Source organism: Scyliorhinus torazame, chromosome 22 (genome assembly GCF_047496885.1).
Source record: "Scyliorhinus torazame isolate Kashiwa2021f chromosome 22, sScyTor2.1, whole genome shotgun sequence".
In the NCBI taxonomy this organism is placed as follows: Eukaryota; Metazoa; Chordata; class Chondrichthyes; order Carcharhiniformes; family Scyliorhinidae; genus Scyliorhinus; species Scyliorhinus torazame.
The window spans coordinates 1369316-1390041 of record NC_092728.1 but is presented as its reverse complement, the minus strand read 5'-3'; the positions used below and the strand labels follow the sequence as shown (position 1 = coordinate 1390041).

The 20726-nt window shown below is 57.7% G+C and overlaps 1 protein-coding gene across 1 annotated transcript in view; it reads left to right on the top strand.

Annotated features, from left to right (window-relative positions):
- The window catches only part of LOC140398878 (neural cell adhesion molecule L1-like), a 199023-nt gene that overhangs the window by 60842 nt on the left and 117455 nt on the right, over positions 1 to 20726 (top strand). Inside the window, exon 5 of the mRNA XM_072487822.1 lies at positions 6064 to 6179. Within this exon, the coding sequence (XP_072343923.1) occupies positions 6064 to 6179 (116 nt within the window). The remainder of the gene's footprint in view (positions 1 to 6063; positions 6180 to 20726) is intronic.

The window sequence follows — 20726 nt, the reverse complement described above, 5'->3', positions numbered from 1 at the left end:
GTCGTGCTGCTTGGGAACGTGGTCGTGCTGCTTGGGAACGCTGTCGTGCTGCTTGGGAACGCGGGCGTGCTGCTTGGGAACGCTGTCGTGCTGCTTGGGAACGTGGGCGTGCTGCTTGGGAACGCGGGCGTGCTGCTTGGGAACGCGGGCGTGCTGCTTGGGAACGCGGGCGTGCTGCTTGGGAACGCGGGCGTGCTGCTTGGGAACGCGGGCGTGCTGCTTGGGAACGTGGGCGTGCTGCTTGGGAACGCTGTCGTGCTGCTTGGGAACGCGGGCGTGCTGCTTGGGAACGCTGTCGTGCTGCTTGGGAACGCTGTCGTGCTGCTTGGGAACGTGGGCGTGCTGCTTGGGAACGCGGGCGTGCTGCTTGGGAACGCGGGCGTGCTGCTTGGGAACGCGGGCGTGCTGCTTGGGAACGCGGGCGTGCTGCTTGGGAACGCGGGCGTGCTGCTTGGGAACGTGGGCGTGCTGCTTGGGAACGCTGTCGTGCTGCTTGGGAACGCGGGCGTGCTGCTTGGGAACGCTGTCGTGCTGCTTGGGAACGTGGGCGTGCTGCTTGGGAACGTGGGCGTGCTGCTTGGGAACGTGGGCGTGCTGCTTGGGAACGTGGGCGTGCTGCTTGGGAACGCGGGCGTGCTGCTTGGGAACGTGGGCGTGCTGCTTGGGAACGCGGGCGTGCTGCTTGGGAACGCGGGCGTGCTGCTTGGGAACGCGGGCGTGCTGCTTGGGAACGCGGGCGTGCTGCTTGGGAACGCTGTCGTGCTGCTTGGGAACGTGGGCGTGCTGCTTGGGAACGTGGGTGTGCTGCTTGGGAACGCGGGCGTGCTGCTTGGGAACGCGGGCGTGCTGCTTGGGAACGCGGGCGTGCTGCTTGGGAACGCGGGCGTGCTGCTTGGGAACGCGGGCGTGCTGCTTGGGAACGCTGTCGTGCTGCTTGGGAACGCGGGCGTGCTGCTTGGGAACGCGGGCGTGCTGCTTGGGAACGCGGGCGTGCTGCTTGGGAACGCGGGCGTGCTGCTTGGGAACCCGGGCGTGCTGCTTGGGAACGTGGGCGTGCTGCTTGGGAACGCGGGCGTGCTGCTTGGGAACGCGGGCGTGCTGCTTGGGAACGTGGTCGTGCTGCTTGGGAACGTGGGCGTGCTGCTTGGGAACGTGGGCGTGCTGCTTGGGAACGCGGGCGTGCTGCTTGGGAACGTGGGCGTGCTGCTTGGGAACGCGGGCGTTCTCGTTGGGAACGCTGTCGTGCTGCTTGGGAACGTGGTCGTGCTCCTTGGGAACGTGGGCGTGCTGCTTGGGAACGCTGTCGTGCTGCTTGGGAACGTGGTCGTGCTGCTTGGGAACGTGGGCGTGCTGCTTGGGAACGCGGGCGTGCTGCTTGGGAACGTGGTCGTGCTGCTTGGGAACGCTGTCGTGCTGCTTGGGAACGTGGGCGTGCTGCTTGGGAACGCTGTCGTGCTGCTTGGGAACGTGGGCGTGCTGCTTGGGAACGCTGTTGTGCTGCTTGGGAACGTGGGCGTGCTGCTTGGGAACGCGGGCGTGCTGCTTGGGAACGCTGTCGTGCTGCTTGGGAACGTGGGCGTGCTGCTTGGGAACGCGGGCGTGCTGCTTGGGAACGCGGGCGTGCTGCTTGGGAACGCTGTCGTGCTGCTTGGGAACGTGGGCGTGCTGCTTGGGAACGTGGTCGTGCTGCTTGGGAACGTGGGCGTGCTGCTTGGGAACGTGGGCGTGCTGCTTGGGAACGTGGGCGTGCTGCTTGGGAACGCTGTCGTGCTGCTTGGGAACGTGGGCGTGCTGCTTGGGAACGCTGTCGTGCTGCTTGGGAACGTGGGCGTGCTGCTTGGGAACGCGGGCGTGCTGCTTGGGAACGTGGGCGTGCTGCTTGGGAACGCTGTCGTGCTGCTTGGGAACGCGGGCGTGCTGCTTGGGAACGTGGGCGTGCTGCTTGGGAACGTGGGCGTGCTGCTTGGGAACCCGGGCGTGCTGCTTGGGAACGTGGGCGTGCTGCTTGGGAACGTGGGCGTGCTGCTTGGGAACGTGGGCGTGCTGCTTGGGAACCCGGGCGTGCTGCTTGGGAACCCGGGCGTGCTGCTTGGGAACGTGGGCGTGCTGCTTGGGAACGTGGTTGTGCTGCTTGGGAACGTGGTCGTGCTGCTTGGGAACGCGGGCGTGCTGCTTGGGAACGTGGTCGTGCTGCTTGGGAACGCGGGCGTGCTGCTTGGGAACGTGGGCGTGCTGCTTGGGAACGTGGTCGTGCTGCTTGGGAACGTGGGCGTGCTGCTTGGGAACGTGGTCGTGCTGCTTGGAAACGCGGGCGTGCTGCTTGGGAACCCGGGCGTGCTGCTTGGAAACGCGGGCGTGCTGCTTGGGAACGCGGGCGTGCTGCTTGGGAACGTGGGCGTGCTGCTTGGGAACGTGGTCGTGCTCCTTGGGAACTCGGGCGTGCTGCTTGGGAACGTGGTCGTGCTGCTTGGGAACGCGGGCGTGCTGCTTGGGAACGCGGGCGTGCTGCTTGGGAACGCTGTCGTGCTGCTTGGAAACGCGGGCGTGCTGCTTGGGAACGTGGGCGTGCTGCTTGGGAACGTGGGCGTGCTGCTTGGGAACGCGGGCGTGCTGCTTGGGAATGCGGGCGTGCTCCTTGGGAACGTGGTCGTGCTCCTTGGGAACGCGGGCGTGCTGCTTGGGAACCCGGGCGTGCTGCTTGGGAACGCGGGCGTGCTGCTTGGGAACGCGGGCGTGCTCCTTGGGAACGTGGTCGTGCTGCTTGGGAACCCGGGCGTGCTGCTTGGGAACGTGGGCGTGCTGCTTGGAAACGTGGTCGTGCTGCTTGGAAACGTGGTCGTGCTGCTTGGGAACGCGGGCGTGCTGCTTGGGAACGCGGGCGTGCTCCTTGGGAACGTGGGCGTGCTCCTTGGGAACGTGGGCGTGCTGCTTCGGAACGCTGTCGTGCTGCTTGGGAACGCTGTCGTGCTGCTTGGGAACGTGGGCGTGCTGCTTGGGAACCCGGGCGTGCTGCTTGGGAACGCGGGCGTGCTGCTTGGGAACGTGGGCGTGCTGCTTGGGAACGCGGGCGTGCTGCTTGGGAACGCGGGCGTGCTGCTTGGGAACGTGGGCGTGCTGCTTGGGAACGTGGGCGTGCTGCTTGGGAACGCGGGCGTGCTGCTTGGGAACGCGGGCGTGCTGCTTGGGAACGCGGGCGTGCTCCTTGGGAACGTGGTCGTGCTCCTTGGGAACGCGGGCGTGCTGCTTGGGAACCCGGGCGTGCTGCTTGGGAACGCGGGCGTGCTGCTTGGGAACGCGGGCGTGCTCCTTGGGAACGTGGTCGTGCTGCTTGGGAACGTGGTCGTGCTGCTTGGGAACGCGGGCGTGCTGCTTGGGAACGCGGGCGTGCTCCTTGGGAACGTGGGCGTGCTCCTTGGGAACGTGGGCGTGCTGCTTGGGAACGCTGTCGTGCTGCTTGGGAACGTGGGCGTGCTGCTTGGGAACCCGGGCGTGCTACTTGGGAACGCGGGCGTGCTGCTTGGGAACGTGGGCGTGCTGCTTGGGAACGCGGGCGTGCTCCTTGGGAACGTGGTCGTGCTCCTTGGGAACGCGGGCGTGCTGCTTGGGAACGTGGGCGTGCTGCTTGGGAACGCGGGCGTGCTCCTTGGGAACGTGGTCGTGCTCCTTGGGAACGCTGTCGTGCTGCTTGGGAACGTGGGCGTGCTCCTTGGGAACGCGGGCGTGCTGCTTGGGAACGCGGGCGTGCTGCTTGGGAACGTGGGCGTGCTGCTTGGGAACGCGGGCGTGCTGCTTGGGAACGTGGTCGTGCTCCTTGGGAACGCGGGCGTGCTGCTTGGGAACGTGGTCGTGCTCCTTGGGAACGCGGGCGTGCTGCTTGGGAACGCGGGCGTGCTGCTTGGGAACGCGGGCGTGCTGCTTGGGAACGTGGGCGTGCTCCTTGGGAACGCGGGCGTGCTGCTTGGGAACGTGGGCGTGCTGCTTGGGAACGCGGGCGTGCTGCTTGGGAACGCTGTCGTGCTGCTTTGGAACGTGGGCGTGCTGCTTGGGAACGTCGGCGTGCTGCTTGGGAACGTGGGCGTGCTGCTTGGGAACGTGGTCGTGCTGCTTGGGAACGCGGGCGTGCTGCTTGGGAACGCTGTCGTGCTGCTTTGGAACGTGGGCGTGCTGCTTGGGAACGTCGGCGTGCTGCTTGGGAACGCCGGCGTTCTCGTTGGGAACGCGGGCGTGCTGCTTGGATACTCGGGTGTGCTCCTTGGGAATGCGGGCGTGCTGCTTGGGAACGCGGGCGTGCTGCTTGGGAACGCGGGCGTGCTGCTTGGATACTCGGGCGTGCTGCTTGGGAACGTTGGCATGTTTGTTGGGAACGCGGGCGTGCTCCTTGAGAACGTTGGCATGTTCGTTGGGAATGCGGGCGTGCTCCTTTGGAACGCGGGCGTGCTGCTTGGGAACCCGGGCGTGCTGCCTGGGAACGTGGGCGTGCTGCTTGGACACGCGGGCGTGCTGCTTGGAAACGCGGGTGAGCTTCTTAGGACGTGGGCGGGCTCGTTGGGAATACGGGCATGCTGCTTGGGAACACGGGCGTGCTGCTTGGGAAGGCGGGCATGCGGCTTGGGATGTGGGCGTGCTCGTTGGGATCCCGGGCGTGCTGCTTGGGAACGCGGGTGTGCTCCTTGGGAACGCGGGCGTGCTCCTTGGGAACGCGGGCGTGCTGCTTGGGAACGTGGGCATGCTCGTTGGGAACGCGGGCGTGCTCCTTGGGAACGCGGGTGTGCTCCTTGGGAACGCGGGTGTGCTGCTTGGGAATGTGGGCATGCTCGTTGGGAACGCGGGCGTGCTCCTTGGGAACGCGGGTGTGCTGCTTGGGAATGTGGGCATGCTCGTTGGGAACGCGGGCGTGCTGCTTGGGAATGCGGGCGTGCTGCTTGGGAACGTGGGCATGCTCGTTGGGAACGCGGGTGTGCTCCTTGGGAACGCGGGTGTGCTGCTTGGGAATGTGGGCATGCTCGTTGGGAACGCGGGCGTGCTGCTTGGGAACGTGGGCAGGCTGCTTGAGAACGCGGGTGTGCTCCTTAGGAACGCAGGCGTGCTGCTTTGGAATGCGGGCGTGCTGCTTTATAATGTGGGCGTCCTGCTTGGGAACGTGGGCATGCTCCTTGGGAACGCAGGGTGCTCCTTGGGAACGCGGGCCTGCTCGTTGGGAACGCGGGCCTGCTCGTTGGGAACGCAGGTGTGCTCCTTGAGAACGCAGGCGTGCTGCTTGGGAACACGGGCGTGCTCCTTGGGAACGTGGGCGTGCTGCTTGCGAACGCGGGCGCGCTCCTTGAGAACGCGGGCGTGCTCCTTGGGAACTCGGGCGTGCTCCTTGGGAAGTCGGGCGTGCTCCTTGGGAACACGGGCATGCTCCTTGGGAACGCGGGGTGCTCCTTGGGAACGCGGGCCTGCTCGTTGGGAACGCGGGCCTGCTCGTTGGGAACGCGGGCCTGCTCGTTGGGAACGTGGGCGTCCTCCTTGGGAACACGGGCGTGCTCCTTGGGAACACGGGCGTGCCCTTGGGAACGCGGGTGTGCTGCTTGGGAACGCGGGAGTGCTGCTTGGGAACGCGGGCGTACTCCTTGGGAACGTAAGCGTGCTCCTTGGGAACGTGGGCGTGCTCCTTGGGAATGTAAGCGTGCTCCTTGGGAACGTAAGCGTGCTCCTTGGGAACGTAAGCGTGCTCCTTGGGAACGCGAGCGTGCTCCTTGGGAACGTAAGCGTGCTCCTTGGGAACGCGAGCGTGCTCCTTGGGAACGTAAGCGTGCTCCTTGGGAACGCGAGCGTGCTCCTTGGGAACGTAAGCGTGCTCCTTGGGAACGCGAGCGTGCTCCTTGGGAACGTAAGCGTGCTCCTTGGGAACGCGAGCGTGCTCCTTGGGAACGCGAGCGTGCTCCTTGGGAACGTAAGCGTGCTCCTATGGAAGTCGGGCGTGCTCCTTGGGAACGTGGGCGTGCCCTTGGGAACACGGGAGGGGTTTCCGGGCCGGGGGCCATTGGCTGCTCATTTGTTTAAGATTCACTTCCTTTTCAGATCCGTTGTCGAGCCCGGAGATGGTGAACGTGGTGAATGTCGACAGCACCTCAGTCAGAGTAACGTGGGCACCCGTCAGCTCAGAATCACTCCGCGGTCACCTTGGAGGCTACAACGTAGGTATCAGCGCCCCCTCACCCCTCCCGAATCTCCCCCAGCCCAGCTCGGACCCTCTCACCCCTCGCGAATCTCCCCCAGCCCAGCTCAGACCCCTCACCCCTCGCGAATCTCCCCCAGCCCAGCTCGGACCCCCTCACCCCTCCCGAATCTCCCACAGCCCAGCTCGGACCCCCTCACCCCTCCCGAATCTCCCACAGCCCAGCCCGGACCCCCTCACCCCTCGCGAATCTCCCCCAGCCCAGCTCGGACCCCCTCACCCCTCGCGAATCTCCCCCAGCCCAGCTCGGACCCCCTCACCCCTCCCGAATCTCCCACAGCCCAGCTCGGACCCCCTCACCCCTCCCGAATCTCCCCCAGCCCAGCTCGGACCCCTCACCCCTCGCGAATCTCCCCCAGCCCAGCTCGGACCCCCTCACCCCTCCCGAATCTCACACAGCCCAGCTCGGACCCCCTCACCCCTCCCGAATCTCCCACAGCCCAGCCCGGTCCCCTCACCCCTCCCGAATCTCCCCCAGCCCAGCTCGGACCCCCTCACCCCTCCCGAATCTCCCACAGCCCAGCTCGGACCCCCTCACCCCTCCCGAATCTCCCCCAGCCCAGCTCGGACCCCTCACCCCTCGCGAATCTCCCCCAGCCCAGCTCGGACCCCCTCACCCCTCGCGAATCTCCCCCAGCCCAGCTCGGACCCCCTCACCCCTCCCGAATCTCCCCCAGCCCAGCTCGGACCCCCTCACCCCTCCCGAATCTCCCCCAGCCCAGCTCGGACCCCCTCACCCCTCCCGAATCTCCCCCAGCCCAGCTCGGACCCTCTCACCCGTCCCGAATCTCCCACAGCCCAGCTCGGACCCCCTCACCCCTCCCGAATCTCCCCCAGCCCAGCTCGGACCCCCTCACCCCTCCCGAATCTCCCCCAGCCCAGCTCGGACCCCCTCACCCCTCCCGAATCTCCCCCAGCCCAGCTCGGAACCTCTCACACGTCCCGAATCTCCCACAGCCCAGCTCGGACCCCCTCACCCCTCCCGAATCTCCCCCAGCCCAGCTCGGACCCCCTCACCCCTCCCGAATCTCCCCAGCCCAGCTCGGACCCCCTCACCCCTCCCGAATCTCCCCCAGCCCAGCTCGGACCCCATCACCCCTCCCGAATCTCCCACAGCCCAGCTCGGACCCCCTAACCCCTCCCGAATCTCCCACAGCCCAGCTCGGACCCCCTCACCCCTCCCGAATCTCCCCCAGCCCAGCTCGGACCCCCTCACCCCTCCCGAATCTCCCCCAGCCCAGCTCGGACCCCATCACCCCTCCCGAATCTCCCCCAGCCCAGCTCGGACCCCCTCACCCCTCTCGAATCTCCCCCAGCCCAGCTCGGACCCCCTCACCCCTCCCGAATCTACCCCACACCAGCCCGGGCCCCCTCACCCCTCCCGAATCTCCCACAGCCCAGCTCGGACCCCCTCACCCCTCCCGAATCTCCCACAGCCCAGCTCGGACCCCCTCACCCCTCCCGAATCTTCCACAGCCCAGCTCGGACCCCCTCACCCCTCCCGAATCTCACCCAGCCCAGCTCGGACCCCCTCACCCTCCCGAATCTCCCCCAGCCCAGCTCGGACCCCCTCACCCCTCCCGACTCTCCCCCAGCCCAGCTCGGACCCCCTCACCCCTCCCGAATCTCCCCCAGCCCAGCTCGGACCCCCTCACCCCTCCCGACTCTCCCCCACACCAGCTCGGACCCCCTCACCCCTCCCGAATCTCCCACAGCCCAGCTCGGACCCCCTCACCCCTCCTGAATCTCCCACGGCCCAGCTCGGACCCCCTCACCCCTCCCGAATCTACCCCACACCAGCTCGGACCCCCTCACCCCTCACGAATCTCCCACAGCCCAGCTCGGACCCCCTCACCCCTCCCGAATCTCCCACAGCCCAGCTCGGACCCCCTCGCCCCTCCCGAATCTACCCCACACCAGCTCGGGCCCCTCACTCCACCCGAATCTCCCACAGCCCAGCTCGGACCCCTCACTCCACCCGAATCTCCCACAGCCCAGCTCGGTCCCCCTCACCCCTCCCGAATCTCCCACAGCCCAGCTCGGTCCCCCTCACCCCTCCCGAATCTCCCACAGCCCAGCTCGGACACCCTCACCCCTCCCGAATCTCCCACAGCCCAGCTCGGACCCCCTTGCCCCTCCCGAATCTCCCCCAGCCCAGCTCGGACGCCCTCACCCCTCCCGAATCTCCCCCAGCCCAGCTCGGACCCCCTCACCCCTCCCGAATGTCCCCCAGCCCAGCTCGGACCCCCTCACCCCTCCCGAATCTACCCCAGCCCAGCTCGGACCCCCTCACCCCTCCAGAATCTCCTCCAGCTCAGCTCGGACCCCCTCACCCCTCCCGAATCTACCCCACACCAGCTCGGACCCCCTCACCCCTCCCGAATCTACCCCACACCAGCTCGGACCCCCTCACCCCTCCCGACTCTCCCCCAGCCCAACTCGGACCCCCTCACCCCACCCGACTCTCCCCCAGCCCAGCTCGGACCCCCTCACCCCTCCCGACTCTCCCCCAGCCCAGCTCGGACCCCCTCACCACTCCCGAATCTCCCACAGCACAGCTCGGACCCCCTCACCCCTCCAGAATCTACCCCAGCCCAGCTCGGACCCCCTCACCCCTCCAGAATCTCCCACAGCCCAGCTCGGACACCCTCACCCCTCCCGAATCTCCCACAGCCCAGCTCAGACCCCCTCACCCCTCCCGAATCTCCCCCAGCCCAGCTCGGACCCCCTCGCCCCTCCCGAATCTACCCCACATCAGCTCAGACCCCCTCACCCCTCCCGGATCTCCCCCAGCCCAGCTCGGACCCCCTCACCCCTCCCGGATCTCCCCCAGCCCGGGCTCGGGGGAGACCCTGAGCTCTGTCTCCCCACAACCCGAGCACTGTCTCCCCCCACCCCGGGCTTGGACCCCCACTCACTGTGTCTCTCACTGTGTGTGTCTCTCTCACTGTGTGAGTCTCTCTCACTGTGTGTGTCTCTCTCTCACTGTGTGTGTCTCTCACTGTGTGTCTCTGTCTGTGTGTGTCTCTCTCACTGTGTGTCTCTCTCACTGTGTGAGTCTCTCTCACTGTGTGTGTCTCTCTCTCACTGTGTGTCTCTCTCTCACTGTGGCTCTCTCACTGTGTGTCTCTCACTGTGTGTGTCTCTCTCACTGTGTGTCTCTCTCTCACTGTGTGTCTCTCTCACTGTGTCTCTCTCTCACTGTGTGTCTCTCTCTCACTGTGTGTCTCTCACTGTGTGTCTCTCTCTCACTGTGTGTCTCTCTCACTGTGTCTCTCTCTCACTGTGTGTCTCTCTCTCACTGTGTGTGTCTCTCACTGTGTGTCTCTGTCTGTGTGTGTCTCTCTCACTGTGTGTCTCTCTCACTGTGTGTCTCTCTCACTGTGTGTGTCTCTCTCTCACTGTGTCTCTCTCACTGTGTGTCTCTCACTGTGTGTGTCTCTCTCACTGTGTGTCTCTCTCACTGTGTCTCTCTCTCACTGTGTGTCTCTCTCACTGTGTGTCTCTCTCACTGTGTGTCTCTCACTGTGTTTGTCTCTCAATGTGTGTCTCTCTCTCACTGTGTGTCTCTCTCACTGTGTCTCTCTCTCACTGTGTGTCTCTCTCTCACTGTGTGTCTCTCTCACTGTGTGTCTCTCACTGTGTGTGTCTCTCACTGTGTGTGTCTCTCACTGTGTGTGTCTCTCACTGTGTCTCTCTCTCACTGTGTGTCTCTCTCACTGTGTGTCTCTCTCACTGTGTGTGTCTCACTGTGTGTGTCTCACTGTGTGTCTCTCACTGTGTGTGTGTGTCTCTCTCACTGTGTGTCTCTCTCACTGTGTGTCTCTCACCGTGTGTCTCTCTCACCGTGTGTCTCTCTCTCACTGTGTGTCTCTCTCTCACTGCGTCTCTCTCTCACTGTGTGTCTCTCTCTCACTGTGTGTCTCTCTCTCACTCTGTGTGTCTCTCTCACTGTGTGTCTCTCTCACTGTGTGTGTCTCTCTCACTATGTCTCTCTCACTGTGTGTCTCTCTCTCACTGTGTGTCTCTCTCACCGTGTGTCTCTCTCTCACTGTGTGTCTCTCTCTCACTCTGTGTGTCTCTCTCACTGTGTGTCTCTCTCTCACTGTGTGTCTCTCTCTCACCGTGTGTCTCTCTCTCACTGTGTGTCTCTCTCTCACTGTGTGTCTCTCTCACTGTGTCTCTCTCTCTCACTGTGTGTCTCTCTCTCACTGTGTCTCTCTCACTGTGTGTCTCTCTCTCACTGTGTGTCTCTCACTCTGTGTGTCTCTCTCACCGTGTGTCTCTCTCTCACTGTGTGTCTCTCTCACTGTATGTCTCTCTCTCACTGAGTGTCTCTCTCACCGTGTGTCTCTCTCTCGCTGTGTGTCTCTCTCACTGTATGTCTCTCTCTCACTGTGTGTCTCTCTCACTGTGTCTCTCTCTCTCACTGTGTGTCTCTCTCACTGTGTGTCTCTCTCACTCTGTGTGTCTCTCTCACTGTGTGTCTCTCACTGTGTGTGTCTCTCTCACTGTGTGTCTCTCTCTCACTGTGTGTCTCTCACTGTGTCTCTCTCACTGTGTCTCTCTCTCACTGTGTCTCTCTCTCACTGTGTCTCTCTCTCACTGTGTGTGTCTCTCTCACTGTGTGTCTCTCACTGTGTCTCTCTCACTGTGTGTCTCTCTCTCACTGTGTGTCTCTCTCTCACTGTGTGTCTCTCTCACTGTGTCTCTCTCACTGTGTGTCTCTCTCTCTCACTGTGTGTCTCTCTCACTGTGTGTGTCTCTCTCACTGTGTGTCTCTCTCACTGTGTGTCTCTCTCTCACTGTGTGTCTCTCTCTCACTGTGTCTCTCTCTCACTGTGTGTGTCTCTCTCACTGTGTGTCTCTCTCACTGTGTGTCTCTCTCACTGTGTCTCTCACTGTGTGTGTCTCTCACTGTGTGTGTCTCTCACTGTGTGTCCCTCTCTCACTATGTCTCTCTCACTGTGTGTCTCTCTCTCACTGTGTGTCTCTCTCTCACTCTGTGTGTCTCTCTCACTGTGTGTCTCTCTCTCACTATGTCTCTCTCACTGTGTGTCTCTCTCTCACTGTGTCTCTCTCTCACTGTGTCTCTCTCTCACTGTGTGTGTCTCTCACTGTGTGTGTATCTCACTGTGTGTGTCTCTCTCACTGTGTGTGTCTCTCACTGTGTGTCTCTCTCACTATGTCTCTCTCTCACTGTGTCTCTCTCTCACTGTGTGTGTCTCTCACTGTGTGTGTATCTCACTGTGTGTGTCTCTCTCACTGTGTGTGTCTCTCACTGTGTGTCCCTCTCACTGTGTGTCTCTCTCACTATGTCTCTCTCACTGTGTGTCTCTCTCTCACTGTGTGTCTCTCTCTCACTCTGTGTGTCTCTTTCACTGTGTGTCTCTCTCTCACTATGTCTCTCTCACTGAGTGTCTCTCTCTCACTCCGTGTGTCTCTCTCACTGTGTGTCTCTCTCACTGTGTGTGTCTCTCTCTCACTGTGTGTCTCTCTCTCACTGTGTGTCTCTCTCACTGTGTGTGTCTCTCTCTCACTGTGTGTCTCTCTCTCACTGTGTCTCTCTCACTGTGTGTCTCTCACTGTGTGTGTCTCTCTCACTGTGTGTCTCTCTCTCACTGTGTGTCTCTCTCTCACTGTGTGTCTCTCTCACTGTGTCTCTCTCTCACTGTGTGTCTCTCTCTCACTGTGTGTGTCTCTCACTGTGTGTCTTTGTCTGTGTGTGTCTCTCTCACTGTGTGTCTCTCTCACTGTGTGTCTCTCTCACTGTGTGTGTCTCTCTCTCACTGTGTGTCTCTCTCTCACTGTGTCTCTCTCACTGTGTGTCTCTCACTGTGTGTGTCTCTCTCACGGTGTGTCTCTCTCTCACTGTGTGTCTCTCTCACTGTGTCTCTCTCTCACTGTGTGTCTCTCTCTCACTGTGTGTCTCTCTCACTGTGTGTCTCTCTCACTGTGTGTCTCTCACTGTGTTTGTCTCTCACTGTGTGTCTCTCTCTCACTGTGTGTCTCTCTCACTGTGTCTCTCTCTCACTGTGTGTCTCTCTCTCACTGTGTGTCTCTCTCACTGTGTGTCTCTCTCACTGTGTGTCTCTCACTGTGTGTGTCTCTCACTGTGTCTCTCTCTCACTGTGTGTCTCTCTCACTGTGTGTGTCTCACTGTGTGTGTCTCACTGTGTGTCTCTCACTGTGTGTGTGTCTCTCTCACTGTGTGTCTCTCTCACTGTGTGTCTCTCACCGTGTGTCTCTCTCTCACTGTGTGTCTCTCTCTCACTGTGTGTCTCTCTCTCACTGCGTCTCTCTCTCACTGTGTGTCTCTCTCTCACTGTGTGTCTCTCTCTCACTCTGTGTGTCTCTCTCACTGTGTGTCTCTCTCACTGTGTGTCTCTCTCACTATGTCTCTCTCACTGTGTGTCTCTCTCTCACTGTGTGTCTCTCTCTCACTGTGTGTCTCTCTCTCACCGTGTGTCTCTCTCTCTGTGTGTCTCTCTCTCTGTGTGTCTCTCTCACTGTGTGTCTCTCTCTCACTGTGTGTCTCTCTCTCACTCTGTGTGTCTCTCTCACCGTGTGTCTCTCTCTCACTGTGTGTCTCTCTCACTGTATGTCTCTCTCTCACTGTGTGTCTCTCTCCCTGTGTCTCTCTCTCTCACTGTGTGTCTCTCTCTCACTGTGTCTCTCTCACTGTGTGTCTCTCTCTCACTGTGTGTCTCTCTCTCACTCTGTGTGTCTCTCTCACCGTGTGTCTCTCTCTCACTGTGTGTCTCTCTCACTGTATGTCTCTCTCTCACTGAGTGTCTCACTCACCGTGTGTCTCTCTCTCGCTGTGTGTCTCTCTCACTGTATGTCTCTCTCTCACTGTGTGTCTCTCTCACTGTGTCTCTCTCTCTCACTGTGTGTCTCTCTCACTGTGTGTCTCTCTCTCACTCTGTGTGTCTCTCTCACTGTGTGTCTCTCACTGTGTCTCTCTCTCACTGTGTCTCTCTCTCACTGTGTGTGTCTCTCACTGTGTCTCTCTCACTGTGTCTCTCTCACTGTGTCTCTCTCACTGTGTCTCTCTCTCACTGTGTGTGTCTCTCTCACTGTGTGTCTCTCACTGTGTCTCTCTCACTGTGTGTCTCTCTCTCACTGTGTGTCTCTCTCTCACTGTGTGTCTCTCTCACTGTGTCTCTCTCACTGTGTGTCTCTCTCTCTCACTGTGTGTCTCTCTCACTGTGTGTGTCTTTCTCACTGTGTGTCTCTCTCACGGTGTGTGTCTCTCTCACTGTGTGTCTCTCTCTCACTGTGTCTCTCTCTCACTGTGTCTCTCTCTCACTGTGTGTCTCTCTCTCACTGTGTGTGTCTCTCTCACTGTGTGTCTCTCACTGTGTGTCTCTCTCACTGTGTGTCTCTCTCACTGTGTCTCTCACTGTGTGTGTCTCTCACTGTGTGTGTATCTCACTGTGTGTGTCTCTCTCACTGTGTGTGTCTCTCACTGTGTGTCCCTCTCACTGTGTGTCTCTCTCTCACTATGTCTCTCTCACTGTGTGTCTCTCTCTCACTGTGTGTCTCTCTCTCACTCTGTGTGTCTCTCTCACTGTGTGTCTCTCTCTCACTATGTCTCTCTCACTGTGTGTCTCTCTCTCACTGTGTCTCTCTCTCTGTGTGTCTCTCTCACTGTGTGTCTCTCTCTCACTATGTCTCTCTCACTGTGTGTCTCTCTCACTGTGTGTCTCTCTCTCACTATGTCTCTCTCACTGTGTGTCTCTCTCTCACTGTGTCTCTCTCTCACTGTGTGTGTCTCTCACTGTGTGTGTATCTCACTGTGTGTGTCTCTCTCACTGTGTGTGTCTCTCACTGTGTGTGTCTCTCACTGTGTGTCCCTCTCACTGTGTGTCTCTCTCTCACTATGTCTCTCTCACTGTGTGTCTCTCTCTCACTGTGTGTCTCTCTCTCACTCTGTGTGTCTCTCTCACTGTGTGTCTCTCTCTCACTATGTCTCTCTCACTGAGTGTCTCTCTCTCACTCTGTGTGTCTCTCTCACTGTGTGTCTCTCTCACTGTGTGTCTCTCTCTCACTCTGTGTGTCTCTCTCACTGTGTGTCTCTCTCTCACTATGTCTCTCTCACTGTGTGTCTCTCTCTCACTGTGTGTCTCTCTCTCACTCTGTGTGTCTCTCTCACTGTGTGTCTCTCTCTCACTATGTCTCTCTCACTGAGTGTCTCTCTCTCACTCTGTGTGTCTCTCTCACTGTGTGTCTCTCTCACTGTGTGTCTCTCTCTCACTGTGTGTCTCTCTCTCACTGAGTGTCTCTCTCACTGTGTGTCTCTCACTGTGTCTCTCTCACTGTGTCTCTCTCTCACTGTGTGTCTCTCTCTCACTGTGTGTGTCTCTCTCACTGTGTGTCTCTCACTGTGTCTCTCTCACTGTGTCTCTCTCACTGTGTGTGTCTCTCTCACTGTGTGTGTGTCTCTCTCACTGTGTGTCTCTCTCTCACTGTGTGTCTCTCTCTCTGTGTGTCTCTCTCTCTGTGTGTCTCTCTCACTGTGTCTCTCTCACTGTGTGTGTGTCTCTCACTGTGTGTCTCTCTCACTGTGTGTCTCTCTCTCACGGTGTGTGTCTCTCTCACTGTGTGTCTCTCTCTCACTGTGTGTCTCTCTCTCTGTGTCTCTCTCACTGTGTCTCTCACTGTGTGTCTCTCTCTCTCACTGTGTGTCTCTCTCACTGTGTGTGTCTTTCTCACTGTGTGTCTCTCACTGTCTGTCTCTCTCTCTCACTGTGTGTCTCTCTCACTGTGTGTCTCTCTCTCACTGTGTGTCTCTCTCTCACGGTGTCTCTCTCTCTCACTGTGTGTCTCTCTCTCACTGTGTGTCTCTCTCTCTGTGTGTCTCTCTCACTGTGTCTCTCTCACTGTGTGTCTCTCTCTCTCACTGTGTGTCTCTCTCACTGTGTGTGTCTCTCTCACTGTGTGTGTCTTTCTCACTGAGTGTCTCTCACTGTGTGTCTCTCTCACGGTGTGTGTCTCTCTCACGGTGTGTGTCTCTCTCTCACTGTGTGTCTCTCTCACTGTGTGTGGCTCTCTCACTGTGTGTCTCTCTCACTGTGTCTCTCTCACTGTGTGTCTCTCACTGTGTCTCTCTCACTGTGTCTCTCTCTCTCACTGTGTGTCTCTCTCTCACTGTGTGTCTCTCTCACTGTGTCTCTCTCACTGTGTGTCTCTCTCTCTCACTGTGTGTCTCTCTCACTGTGTGTGTCTTTCTCACTGTGTGTCTCTCTCACGGTGTGTGTCTCTCTCACTGTGTGTCTCTCTCTCACTGTGTGTCTCTCTCTCACTGTGTGTCTCTCTCACTGTGTCTCTCTCTCTCACTGTGTGTGTCTCTCTCACTGTGTGTCTCTCACTGTGTGTCTCTCTCACTGTGTGTGTATCTCACTGTGTGTGTCTCTCTCACTGTGTGTGTCTCTCACTGTGTGTCCCTCTCACTGTGTGTCTCTCTCTCACTATGTCTCTCTCACTGTGTGTCTCTCTCTCACTGTGTGTCTCTCTCTCACTCTGTGTGTCTCTCTCACTGTGTGTCTCTCTCTCACTATGTCTCTCTCACTGTGTGTCTCTCTCTCACTGTGTCTCTCTCTCACTGTGTGTGTCTCTCACTGTGTGTGTATCTCACTGTGTGTGTCTCTCTCACTGTGTGTGTCTCTCACTGTGTGTGTCTCTCACTGTGTGTCCCTCTCACTGTGTGTCTCTCTCTCACTATGTCTCTCTCACTGTGTGTCTCTCTCTCACTGTGTGTCTCTCTCTCACTATGTCTCTCTCACTGAGTGTCTCTCTCTCACTCTGTGTGTCTCTCTCACTGTGTATCTCTCTCACTGTGTGTGTCTCTCACTGTGTGTCTCTCTCTCACTGTTTGTCTCTCTCTCACTGTGTGTCTCTCTCTCACTGTGTGTGTCTCTCACTGTGTGTGTCTCTCACTGTGTGTCTCTCTCTCACTGTGTGTCTCTCTCTCACTGTGTGTCTCTCACTATGTCTCTCTCAGTGTGTGTCTCTCTCTCACTGTGTGTCTCTCTCTCACTATGTCTCTCTCACTGAGTGTCTCTCTCTCACTCTGTGTGTCTCTCTCACTGTGTGTCTCTCTCACTGTGTGTGTCTCTCACTGTGTGTCTCTCTCTCACTGTGTGTCTCTCTCTCACTGAGTGTCTCTCTCACTGTGTCTCTCTCACTGTGTCTCTCTCACTGTGTCTCTCTCTCACTGTGTCTCTCTCTCACTGTGTGTCTCTCTCTCACTGTGTGTGTCTCTCTCACTGTGTGTCTCTCACTGTGTCTCTCTCACTGTGTCTCTCTCACTGCGTCTCTCTCTCACTGTGTGTCTCTCTCTCACTGTGTGTCTCTCTCTCACTCTGTGTGTCTCTCTCACTGTGTGTCTCTCTCACTGTGTGTCTCTCTCACTATGTCTCTCTCACTGTGTGTCTCTCTCTCACTGTGTGTCTCTCTCTCACTGTGTGTCTCTCTCTCACCGTGTGTCTCTCTCTCTGTGTGTCTCTCTCTCTGTGTGTCTCTCTCACTGTGTGTCTCTCTCTCACTGTGTGTCTCTCTCTCACTCTGTGTGTCTCTCTCACCGTGTGTCTCTCTCTCACTGTGTGTCTCTCTCACTGTATGTCTCTCTCTCACTGTGTGTCTCTCTCACTGTGTCTCTCTCTCTCACTGTGTGTCTCTCTCTCACTGTGTCTCTCTCACTGTGTGTCTCTCTCTCACTGTGTGTCTCTCTCTCACTCTGTGTGTCTCTCTCACCGTGTGTCTCTCTCTCACTGTGTGTCTCTCTCACTGTATGTCTCTCTCTCACTGAGTGTCTCACTCACCGTGTGTCTCTCTCTCGCTGTGTGTCTCTCTCACTGTATGTCTCTCTCTCACTGTGTGTCTCTCTCACTGTGTCTCTCTCTCTCACTGTGTGTCTCTCTCACTGTGTGTCTCTCTCTCACTCTGTGTGTCTCTCTCACTGTGTGTCTCTCACTGTGTCTCTCTCTCACTGTGTCTCTCTCTCACTGTGTCTCTCTCTCACTGTGTGTGTCTCTCACTGTGTCTCTCTCACTGTGTCTCTCTCACTGTGTCTCTCTCACTGTGTCTCTCTCTCACTGTGTGTGTCTCTCTCACTGTGTGTCTCTCACTGTGTCTCTCTCACTGTGTGTCTCTCTCTCACTGTGTGTCTCTCTCTCACTGTGTGTCTCTCTCACTGTGTCTCTCTCACTGTGTGTCTCTCTCTCTCACTGTGTGTCTCTCTCACTGTGTGTGTCTTTCTCACTGTGTGTCTCTCTCACGGTGTGTGTCTCTCTCACTGTGTGTCTCTCTCTCACTGTGTCTCTCTCTCACTGTGTCTCTCTCTCACTGTGTGTCTCTCTCTCACTGTGTGTGTCTCTCTCACTGTGTCTCTCTCACTGTGTGTCTCTCACTGTGTGTCTCTCTCACTGTGTGTCTCTCTCACTGTGTCTCTCACTGTGTGTGTCTCTCACTGTGTGTGTATCTCACTGTGTGTGTCTCTCTCACTGTGTGTGTCTCTCACTGTGTGTCCCTCTCACTGTGTGTCTCTCTCTCACTATGTCTCTCTCACTGTGTGTCTCTCTCTCACTGTGTGTCTCTCTCTCACTCTGTGTGTCTCTCTCACTGTGTGTCTCTCTCTCACTATGTCTCTCTCACTGTGTGTCTCTCTCTCACTGTGTCTCTCTCTCTGTGTGTCTCTCTCACTGTGTGTCTCTCTCTCACTATGTCTCTCTCACTGTGTGTCTCTCTCACTGTGTGTCTCTCTCTCACTATGTCTCTCTCACTGTGTGTCTCTCTCTCACTGTGTCTCTCTCTCACTGTGTGTGTCTCTCACTGTGTGTGTATCTCACTGTGTGTGTCTCTCTCACTGTGTGTGTCTCTCACTGTGTGTGTCTCTCACTGTGTGTCCCTCTCACTGTGTGTCTCTCTCTCACTATGTCTCTCTCACTGTGTGTCTCTCTCTCACTGTGTGTCTCTCTCTCACTCTGTGTGTCTCTCTCACTGTGTGTCTCTCTCTCACTATGTCTCTCTCACTGAGTGTCTCTCTCTCACTCTGTGTGTCTCTCTCACTGTGTGTCTCTCTCACTGTGTGTCTCTCTCTCACTCTGTGTGTCTCTCTCACTGTGTGTCTCTCTCTCACTATGTCTCTCTCACTGTGTGTCTCTCTCTCACTGTGTGTCTCTCTCTCACTCTGTGTGTCTCTCTCACTGTGTGTCTCTCTCTCACTATGTCTCTCTCACTGAGTGTCTCTCTCTCACTCTGTGTGTCTCTCTCACTGTGTGTCTCTCTCACTGTGTGTCTCTCTCTCACTGTGTGTCTCTCTCTCACTGAGTGTCTCTCTCACTGTGTGTGTCTCTCTCACTGTGTGTCTCTCACTGTGTCTCTCTCACTGTGTCTCTCTCTCACTGTGTGTCTCTCTCTCACTGTGTGTGTCTCTCTCACTGTGTGTCTCTCACTGTGTCTCTCTCACTGTGTCTCTCTCACTGTGTGTGTCTCTCTCACTGTGTGTGTGTCTCTCTCACTGTGTGTCTCTCTCTCACTGTGTGTCTCTCTCTCTGTGTGTCTCTCTCTCTGTGTGTCTCTCTCACTGTGTCTCTCTCACTGTGTGTGTGTCTCTCACTGTGTGTCTCTCTCACTGTGTGTCTCTCTCTCACGGTGTGTGTCTCTCTCACTGTGTGTCTCTCTCTCACTGTGTGTCTCTCTCTCTGTGTCTCTCTCACTGTGTCTCTCACTGTGTGTCTCTCTCTCTCACTGTGTGTCTCTCTCACTGTGTGTGTCTTTCTCACTGTGTGTCTCTCACTGTCTGTCTCTCTCTCTCACTGTGTGTCTCTCTCACTGTGTGTCTCTCTCTCACTGTGTGTCTCTCTCTCACGGTGTCTCTCTCTCTCACTGTGTGTCTCTCTCTCACTGTGTGTCTCTCTCTCTGTGTGTCTCTCTCACTGTGTCTCTCTCACTGTGTGTCTCTCTCTCTCACTGTGTGTCTCTCTCACTGTGTGTGTCTCTCTCACTGTGTGTGTCTTTCTCACTGAGTGTCTCTCACTGTGTGTCTCTCTCACGGTGTGTGTCTCTCTCACGGTGTGTGTCTCTCTCTCACTGTGTGTCTCTCTCACTGTGTGTGGCTCTCTCACTGTGTGTCTCTCTCACTGTGTCTCTCTCACTGTGTGTCTCTCACTGTGTCTCTCTCACTGTGTCTCTCTCTCTCACTGTGTGTCTCTCTCTCACTGTGTGTCTCTCTCACTGTGTCTCTCTCACTGTGTGTCTCTCTCTCTCACTGTGTGTCTCTCTCACTGTGTGTGTCTTTCTCACTGTGTGTCTCTCTCACGGTGTGTGTCTCTCTCACTGTGTGTCTCTCTCTCACTGTGTGTCTCTCTCACTGTGTCTCTCTCTCACTGTGTCTCTCTCTCTCACTGTGTGTGTCTCTCTCACTGTGTGTCTCTCACTGTGTGTCTCTCTCACTGTGTGTGTATCTCACTGTGTGTGTCTCTCTCACTGTGTGTGTCTCTCACTGTGTGTCCCTCTCACTGTGTGTCTCTCTCTCACTATGTCTCTCTCACTGTGTGTCTCTCTCTCACTGTGTGTCTCTCTCTCACTCTGTGTGTCTCTCTCACTGTGTGTCTCTCTCTCACTATGTCTCTCTCACTGTGTGTCTCTCTCTCACTGTGTCTCTCTCTCACTGTGTGTGTCTCTCACTGTGTGTGTATCTCACTGTGTGTGTCTCTCTCACTGTGTGTGTCTCTCACTGTGTGTGTCTCTCACTGTGTGTCCCTCTCACTGTGTGTCTCTCTCTCACTATGTCTCTCTCACTGTGTGTCTCTCTCTCACTGTGTGTCTCTCTCTCACTATGTCTCTCTCACTGAGTGTCTCTCTCTCACTCTGTGTGTCTCTCTCACTGTGTATCTCTCTCACTGTGTGTGTCTCTCACTGTGTGTCTCTCTCTCACTGTTTGTCTCTCTCTCACTGTGTGTCTCTCTCTCACTGTGTGTCTCTCTCACTGTGTGTGTCTCTCACTGTGTGTGTCTCTCACTGTGTGTCTCTCTCTCACTGTGTGTCTCTCACTATGTCTCTCTCAGTGTGTGTCTCTCTCTCACTGTGTGTCTCTCTCTCACTATGTCTCTCTCACTGAGTGTCTCTCTCTCACTCTGTGTGTCTCTCTCACTGTGTGTCTCTCTCACTGTGTGTGTCTCTCACTGTGTGTCTCTCTCTCACTGAGTGTCTCTCTCACTGTGTCTCTCTCACTGTGTCTCTCTCACTGTGTCTCTCTCTCACTGTGTCTCTCTCTCACTGTGTGTCTCTCTCTCACTGTGTGTGTCTCTCTCACTGTGTGTCTCTCACTGTGTCTCTCTCACTGTGTCTCTCTCACTGTGTGTCTCTCTCACTGTGTGTGTCTCTCTCACTGTGTGTGTGTCTCTCTCACTGTGTGTGTCTCTCTCACTGTGTGTCTCTCTCTCACTGTGTGTCTCTCTCTCTGTGTGTCTCTCTCACTGTGTCTCTCTCACTGTGTGTG